The sequence below is a fragment of the Gordionus sp. m RMFG-2023 genome, chromosome 2, assembly GCF_954871325.1.
Source record: "Gordionus sp. m RMFG-2023 chromosome 2, tfGorSpeb1-WG-v2, whole genome shotgun sequence".
Taxonomy (NCBI): domain Eukaryota; kingdom Metazoa; phylum Nematomorpha; class Gordioida; order Chordodea; family Parachordodidae; genus Gordionus; species Gordionus sp. m RMFG-2023.
Genome location: NC_088776.1, coordinates 39,845,508 through 39,855,541, shown reverse-complemented (window position 1 = coordinate 39,855,541; position 10,034 = coordinate 39,845,508). Strand labels below are relative to the sequence as shown.

At 28.2% G+C, this 10,034-nt stretch overlaps 1 protein-coding gene across 1 annotated transcript; it reads right to left on the bottom strand.

Moving 5' to 3' along the window:
* Positions 1-222: 222 nt before the first annotated feature.
* Positions 223-9,795, bottom strand: LOC135923989 (synapse-associated protein 1-like). Its single transcript, XM_065459032.1, has 7 exons — positions 9,598-9,795; positions 9,465-9,556; positions 9,269-9,418; positions 7,233-7,372; positions 6,842-7,008; positions 6,221-6,361; positions 223-684 (listed from the first exon to the last, which is right to left on the bottom strand). Exons 1-7 carry the CDS (start codon positions 9,788-9,790, stop codon positions 551-553), a joined length of 1,017 nt encoding a protein of 338 aa, XP_065315104.1. The 5' UTR covers positions 9,791-9,795; the 3' UTR covers positions 223-550.
* Between the last annotated feature and the right edge of the window lie 239 nt (positions 9,796-10,034).

Here is a 10,034-nt window from a genome sequence, read left to right as displayed (position 1 = left end):
TTTTCTTTTTAAAGCCTCCGCACTGAAATAATTAATAGAGGGCCTGATTCTATCTGATAAAGAGATACTTAAAAAAATTCATGGATTTGGTTCAGGTTGTGCCGATTTGGATTACATTTATTTGTTAGCAATGAAAAGATTCAATGGGAGTCACTATATGTATTACTTTTTTTTAAACATACTACTTTACTGGGAAATATTTATTTTGAAACTGGACATATTTATATTTTTGGAATAATGGTTATCGATATATAATTTTGGAATATATTAATATTATATTTGTACATAATAAAAAATTGTAAGACAATAAATATGTTATATTTCGTGTTTAAAGTAAACTATGATAAACTAAATTAAAACATTAGATTTATTTAAAAAAAGTAATAAATATTATATAATTAAGACAGATATTATAAAAAAAACGAGCTTAAGCTCTTTGTAAACCCTTGTTCATTGATAAAGACGAATTGATTTAAATTTGGTCGCAATCGATAATAAAATGGCTGATAAACCCAAGAATAATAAAACGAATAAATTAAATATAAATAATTCATATTTTTTGATTTTCCAGCATTTCCTGGAGTTCTTGGTCCCATTCTTCAGATGTGGCATCATTCGATTTAATCATTTCATAATCCTTTAATTCCATAATTTTGTCTAATTCATCTTCTTCTCTTTCTGTTCCTTTTTTTAATATTAATTTTAAAATATAATTAAAAATTATTTAATAATTAAAATTGAACTGACTTTCCCACTTTTGGTGTTTTGATTTTAGGTCCCATAAATATTATAAAATTTATATGGTTTTTAGTGTTTGTTTATCGTGCATGACGTTATAAAATTTATAGGTCATTGGAAAAATTTTATAAAAGAGCATTACTGTAGTTCAAAACTATTTTAAAAAATATATTTGTTATTCAGGGCTGTAACTAGTATTTCCCCATAGATAGAACTGGAGATTGGGGATCGATCAGAAATTGCATATGTCACACACATCTTGTCATATTTTCAATAAGATAAATTAGGTAATAAATAAATAAAAATATGCAGTATATTATAGAAAAATATAAATATAAACGAAGATCATGACTCGGTCCGGAAATGCCAATAAAAAGATAAATTGATTCGTTAATATGGCTTATAGCGTGTTCTGGTTTATTGAACAGGAGAATAACATCTTGGCATGAGAACGATATATTTTCACATCCCCAGAGACTACGAAGGAAAGGAAGTATTTCCGTTTCCTTGCTATATTTTACATGTTGTTTTACTTTCGTCATTTTTATTTGGAATTTATATTCTCCATCTGAAATTTCTTTCTTCCCTACGGAATGACTATAATGAAGAAATCTTCTACTCGGAGCAATGCTCACCTGGCTTAGTGAAATCAACAATCCGGTCCTGTCGGTCTTAGGCCGGGACCGATGGATGGACCGATTTTTTAAGGACCATAGTCCGGACAGGTCTTTTTATTTTTTTACGGTCCTAGTATTCAATTAATATTATTATTTTTTTTACCTATTTTTGTATTTTTAGTTCATTTTTATTTTGCAATATGAAAACCATAAGTAATCCATAGAAGCATTTTACTTATAGTCCCAAAAAACAAGAATTAAATTAGGTAAAAACCAAGATATTTTTAAAATATCAAAAAAATAAAAAACCGGTCCAGGATTATTTAGGCCCACGGTCTGGATCGAGTTTTTATAAAAGACCATGGTCTAGGCCGATCCGAAGATATCGGCCAGGTCCGGACTGTGACGTTCAATATCTGGATCTTCCACTCCAAAATCTAATAACACCCGACAATTTAGGAACAGGTCAACCCGACCCGGCGATGATACGGTGACAAAGAACCCGTTGACCCTATGGCAAACATGATGGCAACAATTACCGCCCTCACCATTCGAATCAATGCCTAGACTGCTGCCTCTATGCATGGAAACATGCCGGTATTCGCCCCACCGCAGTCTCTGACACTCCCACAACAGCTTATATGCACGCTAAGGCACTATAGACCGATGTCGGGGCCGCTAGGCCTCGAAGAGGCTATCATCGATGACCGCCTTAGTATGGGAACCGGTAGCGCCTCTACTTCACGAATCAGATTTACTAACCTGCCGGAAATTACGCGCCCGCTCTCCCCGACCAAAAAGGTACTTAAGCAGCAAAAGCTTTGGAAAGGCCTGCAAACTGAGCTCAAGGAGCCAAAGTGCGAAACAAAAGAGCGTGACAGGCACGAAATCAAGCAACTGTGAGAAATTGTTAAGAGGATGCACCAAATGCCAACATGTTTATATGCGAGGCCCCCGCGGAATTAGTCAAAACGCTCGCTATGACAATTCATTGGAAGTGGCCTACAGTCTGAGCGAAAGATGCAACGTGTCAGGCGCAGTTTATAGATGCCGAAAAGGTAAAAATTATCGCCGATCGCCCCTCTTGTAAAAACAGGCGAGCGTCACAGGTCATTTTAAGGTATCGTCGTAAAAAAACTGTAAGAGGCCGACGGAGGAAATAATCTGGTTGGCCTTATACCTTTGGATAAATCATGCAATGTATTTGCATATTCTAATTGTTTTTGGAATCAGACTATATTGTATTTTAAATTATTTATTTTATATATTCGGATTTTTTTGGGGGGTTAATATAATCAGACGATTTTTTGAATTTATAAATAGTTTTTGTAAAATTTGAATAATTATTTAAAGTTCATGAAAAGTGTATATAAAGAAACAATTTTTTTATAATCTTTTAGTTATTAATTTTACGTTTAAGAATTTTTATATTAGTTTTAATTTAATAAAGTCAATTATCTCCGACTCTTATATACAAGATTTAATCTCTAACTTCTATACACACGAATTAGAAAACCTTTTTTCAATTCTTTTTTTAATACTGCTTCTTCGCTATCTACAAAACCCAAAGACCCTTTTTAGGGCCAAATACCCAACAGCCTTTTTAATAACATCTGTCGACATACCGAGAGATGACGACCATAGTACTGAAAAACTATGGGCCTCTGGTCCAAAGAGGTGAGAGGTTGCAGTTCCCAGCAGGTTAAAATGTTAATGACTACCTGCGGGAACTGAGGCGACACATCTTCTCACTTGACGAGTGTGCATCTAGCGGATCTAGCGACAACTACACTTCGAGCATGCCTTCGTTTCCTGATGATGCCACTGTTGCCAGTCAACCCCCGAAATCACATAAGATGTAGCAGCTTCGCTGATGTCCGCAGATTCAGGTATCCATAAATGGATGAACGACAACCCGTCCATGGAATCCTAGTAGTCCCGCGGGGCCACTTGCTCTAGGGGAAGGAATATATTAATTTTTAAATTATGATTCTAACTAGGAAAGTTTTTCAAAAGATAGTAAGAAACTAGATATAAAAATACATCTTCACACCAAATTTAAGGTATTTATGGTTAAGAGTTAAAATGTTATTCGCGTTAACATTGTTACCCCGGTTATCGCTTTACCCCGGTTTTCCTTAATTATATTTAGTGTATCCTATATACAGGAGCCATTACTCATTATAAATTTTAATAATGTTGCCATTTTTTATATTTTTTAGCTAATTTAGGGCATCTTTACAAAGTTTAACAATATTTTCAGAAAATTTAAAAAAATAATCTAGAAATTTTCAATTTGTTTATTAGTTCTGTTACAATTTATATTGTAGCTCATTAAAATTTATGATGTATATTTGGCGAATTATTACTATGTATAGACTATCATGAGATAGAGCTTATTTTATTCGTGAGATGATTATTATGATCATGACTTTTACTTTTTCATTTTTTTAAACTTTATATATTTTTTATTTTGACCTGTTTTCTTTTTTTTTAATTTATAATTTTAATACGTTTTCTTTTACATTTTTTATATTATAAAATAAATTGAGATGTGAATTCTAAATTTTTATTTGTAGATACTTTATTATTCAACAAACTGGTTCAAAAATTCCATAATTGATCCCTAAAGGATTGGTTTTGATTTTTAATTAATATAAGAGAGTTAAAAGAGTTGTAAGAAGGATTTCAAAGAGTATGAAAATTAAAAGTAAAATATGAAGTTTAAAAAAGGAATAAAGAAAGACGTGCCGTGGGATTAGTTTGTAAAAGACAATAATATGGTTTTTATTAAACAACGAGGCTTAGATTATGAAAAGATAATAATAATATAGATTTTCTTGAAAAATGAAAGCTTAGATTGTAAAATGATGATAACAATATAATCTTTATTGAAAAGCGATAATTTGGTTTTTATTGAAAAAAGCTGGGAGGGAGTTCAATAATCACAAAGTATAAATGTGCAAGGCACTAAAAGAAAAAAAAGGAGATTTCTAGTATAAATTTAGAATTAAAAGATGCTTTATATATTTTCATATATAATGTATAAAATTAAGCCTTTAGGATATTGTATCTATATTATTTAGTTACCAAGAAAAGTAATTTTGTTACATACCAATTTACTTTCATATCAACAAGAAAACATATTAACTTTTTGATATCGATAATTTACTTTTTTATATCAATAATTGATTTACTCTTCATATAAAAATATATATCTTTTTATAATCCAAATCAGTTATTTTTTCAATTCATTTTACTTAAATTTAATAAAAGCTTGTCTAATTCAATTTTAAATTCCTACAAAAGATTTTTAGGTACAAATTTATCAAGATAATTTTAGGTATAAATCTAGCATTATACAGGGTAGACAAGATATAGATATAGGACGATTACAGGCAAATGAAATAGTTCAATAAAAATAGGGGATTAGGCTACACTAAGGGTAAAAGGATTGTCGAATTTGATATATTTATTTAAATTATTTTGGTATATTTGGCTTTTGTATAAAACAAAAAACTAGGATCAATTGCTAGGATAAAGTAACAATAGAATCGATATCTAGGCAAACGGTCATAGAAGTAACGAAAGAGAACATTTTAGAGCCATGGTTAGAAGCAACACATGATGTAAAGGGTATAGATATTTTTATATTTAGTTATGTAAATTAGAAGATAATTTAAGATATAAGAGATTATTTTATTCGCGGATGATTATTATGATTATAACTTTTACTTTTCATTTTTTCTTTATTAAAATTTATAATTTTAATATATTTTCATTAAAATTTTTCATTTTGTGAAATAAATTGAGATGTGAACTCCTCCAATGGGTATTCAAATTATTATTACATAATTTTTATTTATAGGTCTTTATATTTAAAAAATTGGTTCAAAAATTTAACAGGTTTAAATTTATTAATTTTACAAGAGGGGGCATTCAAAAATCAAATATGAAGAAAGGATAAATGTTATTGTTGAAAAACTTTCCATGCTTGAGTAACCGGCAGTCAATAACATTAGAAAATTTATATAATTGGAGGTATCGATTACTCTGATTTTGCCAATATTTCAAGATATTCATTTCTTTATTTGGGCGATCTTTAAAAAAATTAACTAAAATATTTTCTGATCGTTCAAATAGATTTTGTTTATAACTTCATTATTTAAAACAAAACTTTATGAATCAACTTTAGATAAAAATCCATTCATTGATGTTAATTCATACTAGAATCTTCCACTCTTATAACATATTTTAAATTCATGTTATACTATATTTTAATATATGTTCCCTAGTTAATGATTTTTCTTCTCCCTCAGTTAAAGGGACCTAATTATGATAAAAAATACGTTTATCTAAAATATTATTTAATTTTTATTTCGTTTTTTATTGTAATATTTTGTTAATTTTCGAGAATTCTAAAGAATTATTTCTTTTGATGTAACACTTAAGATTTGCACCATCAAGACTTTTCATAATATCACAATCTTCAACTTCACATATAAAGGTCTCATTTATAATACTATGTGTAAATGATCTATAGAGTGGATTTAATTTATCCTTATTATAAGCTTTTTAAAAATTTTAATATACAAAAAGGAACTCAAAAATATTTTAAAAATGTTGTAAAATAGTAATATACAAAATTTATAAAAATCGTCACTACAAAAAACCAATTCGGATATAAATTGAATTTTAACAATATACCAGTAATAACTTTCACTTATAAGCATAGAATCATGAGGTTCAAAAATGTTTATGGATTCTTAACGGTTGGTCAAGTTCGTATAGAAACTAATTAATGGTTCAGGATAGGATACCTGAACAAAACTCATAGCTAAATTCTAAATAATCATAATTTTTACTTTTGACTTTAGTCGTGTTTGACTTAGTTTTCTTGTCATGCGAGCCATCTTTTTCGTAGAGAGTATCCTCATCAATAATATTATCGCTTATAAACTCAGTTGGAGGGTTGGATGCCATATCATATTCATCTTCCGTTCCCTCTATATTTTAAATTATGAATTATATCATCTTTTCTTTGTATATTTTAGTGAAACCTTTACAAGTAATTTAAGATATTTGATTTATATGGTTTTGTTAAAAATTGGTGAAATGATGGGCAATGGGAAAAAAACATTTCATAATTAATCTAGATTTATAAAATTATGAGTTTATAAGTATAATATATAGATCCATAATGCATGTGAAAAAAAGCACAAAAGCTTCATAGGGACAATGATTTTAAATATAAGTTTAAAAATATATATAATGTAAGATTTACATTCTAGCCTCTATATGGAAACTTCCTAATAATAAATGTAGAACCAATGTTTTAAAGACATAAGAAAGTTATGTATACAGAGATATGTTCGAAATTAAATAATAATGTAATTAAACATAAGTAATCATTGATTGTGCTACAAGGCTTTTAGGGGATATAGTAGCAATAAGCTTAAAATGAAAACTTTTAATTGTTATATAACCTGAAGGTGTCTCCGTTTTTTTAGATTTCTCGCTAAGATTAATTGGTTTATTGTCCAATTCCTTGATAGTTGGAGGATTGTTATTTATTTCTTCATATAGATTTATCGATTGCTTGATCAATGAAACCCGGTAAAAGTAATTTCTCCAGAATATCTCTTCTTTGACTCTATATTTTTAAAAGGTAGTAATTAAATTTAAGAAACACATTTGAAATAATTATGTGAACATTTAGAAATTATAGGTAGTGATGGTTATTTCACAGTCTTTATCCGACTCAGAATAAATCTTGGTTGGACCGTTAACCTTCATTAATAACATAAGCAAATGAGGATGAAGTATAACAGAGATTAAAATGATAATATAATTTTTTCCTTCGTGTTTTAATTTTACTTAGTAGGAACCAATTTAAATCGCATTAGGGACAATTTAGGGTCTTCATTTAGCATGCACATGGCATATGGGGCATTTTGGTGGAAATCGAATTGAAAATCACAACCTTCCGGGGGGTTTCGAAGAAAATTCCTTGCATCCTTTTTAAAAATGCATACGTAAAAAAATAATTAAAATTTTTTCATTAATGATTCATAAGAATGATCAGAAAAAAATCTCGAAAGAGAGAAGTTTCAACTATACTAATTTGTTAATCATTTTCAAAACTATTCTCTAGCTTAAGGAATTTTCACTGTAATTGCACTTAAAACTGTGCTGATTAAATCAAATTAGTGGTCGTATCAGATTTTCTATATTTATTTCACTCACCCTCAATTTAATAATTTTTAAATTTTTTTATACTGTCATAATTTTTTATATATTTGCAATGAACAAAAACATCTTCAGTTAGAGTAAGGTGTTATAAGTAAAATCGAGGCGATTATAGCGTGTTATTGTTTGTGAAAATATAAAATATGAGAGAAGAGAAATCATGTTTACTAAAAATGCAGCTTTATTTGTAATATTTAAATATGAATATTTTTTTTGAAAAATTTATATTTATTTTGGCATTAATTTCGTCTCAAAATTCGATGATATTGACATTATACTCCTAAATAAATTTATGATAAACATTTTTATAATTTGTGAAAATTTATTATCGTTTAAATAAAACTAGCAGTATTCATATCATAAAGTGACATATCTATGAAGACCATATTTTGGCTTGGAACTTGGAAGCATAATAATTTTATTTTTTAAAATTGGTTTATAAAAAACATTTTTTGATTGAGATAAGGCCAAAAAATAAAATTTTTATGACATATTCGAATATAATTTATAAAATATTTATCAGAGATTAGCAGGCCCATTCCTGATAAAAGTATGATTCGAACTGGGACAAACAATGGATTAGACCAGGGATGGGCCTAAAAATAAATTCAAATTTTTATTTTAAACAAATAGTTTAGAATGAGACTTATGTGCAATATCTCTATGAAATAACAAAATACATTTTCTAACCCTCTATTGTATGCAATAATAAAAGGATCACAGCATTTATTATCCTATGATAAAAAAAATGTGATTGCAATGCATCAAGGCTTCTGATATTGGACATGGAAGAGAATCAAGATTCTCAACATGCTTTGGAGATTGATTGATAAATTTAGATGACACACATTTGTCAGAAAATAGTTTATGAAAAAATGAATCAGGGCTTAACATTAAAAAATATAGCATGGCATATTCAGCAAAGTTGGTGAGTTTTGATTGTAATGAGATAAAGAAATTTTTAGTTTTTAAAATGGAAGGGAAGAGTTATATGATGACCAAGATATTATAGATTGAAATGGAAGATTGGTGATACTTAATAAAATAAGGAATGTGGTGCAGAATTAATTCATCGGGGATACATTAGTGAAAATATATTGAAATCAATTTTTAGATTGTATTGTTGGTGACCCAGGTGAAATGTGGATATAGAAAATTATAACAAAAGATGTTCTGGATGCTAGAAAAATAAACCTGGACCAAAGGTGAACATAAGATTGAAAAGGCAAATGAAAAACTAAGTCAAAATCATGATTTCCATTTGAAAGGAGGAAACATGCAAATCAGCTAAGATCTCATTCAATTATTAGAAAGTTCATCTGAAGTTAGAGAAATAGTTATGACAGAAATGAAGCAGGTATAGGTATTACATTAGGCTGTTCATCAAGAAACGTTTTTTGAGGAAATTTAATGAAGTCTCCACTAGTTATTACATCAGTTTATCTTAGTTTTCTATTAGTAAGAATTTTTTTACCAATTTCATATGTATCATATTATTGTATAGTATATAAAAAATATATTAGCCCCCCCCCCCCCCACATTTTTAAGCAAAAGACCACTGGTAGTAATGATCTTTTTTGAAGCTTATAGCACTGTATAAAACAAATTATTGATCAAAAAATAGAATGTTAATTATATAAAATTATATTATTTTTATGTGAAACTTGAGAGAGGGCTAAAATTTGTTTCTTTAATATCTCTTTTTTAGGATGTCCCTGCCATAAAGATGAACAATTTTCACTTTCTTTAGTACCATCTTTTTTGAGCTCACTTTCAAAATTTTGTTGCTCTTTATTGAAATCAGCTAGAATAGTCTAAATTAAAATTTGTCTAAATTAGGTCATAAGTTATCATTGTTACATTTTCTTCTAAATTTGATTTTACTATATTTGCAGTGTCTATTAGAGTAGTTTTTAACAAATGAGATGCCTTATTTGCAACCCCAACAAAATCTATCAAGTATACAAATAAAACATTTATATTTTAATATAACTTTCTAATTTTATATCATAATTTAAAATGTTAAATTTATTTCCAACAGAGGCGTTTTTTTTATTCTCTAATTTATATTCCTCAGTAATTTCCAGATTTTCCATATTTTTATCTTCATCTTCGTTGATACTCAATTTTAAATTGTTGTAGTATTTATATGTTTTGTCTTTTATACCATCAAAAACTTTATACATTCCGAAAAAAGTGTAATTACTAATTCCACAGCTGATCTATCACTTTTCAAATCGATTGCTAAAGCATGACTGATCTGAATATAGATCATTTTGAGAATGTTAAATAAACCATATTAAAAAAGAAAATATTGTGTAAATAATTCTCTCCAACTCTTATTGGCATAAAATTATTTTATATTAGTAATGACATTTTAATATCCTAATTGTTGTATTTAAGTTTTACATAAATATTTATACAGTTATT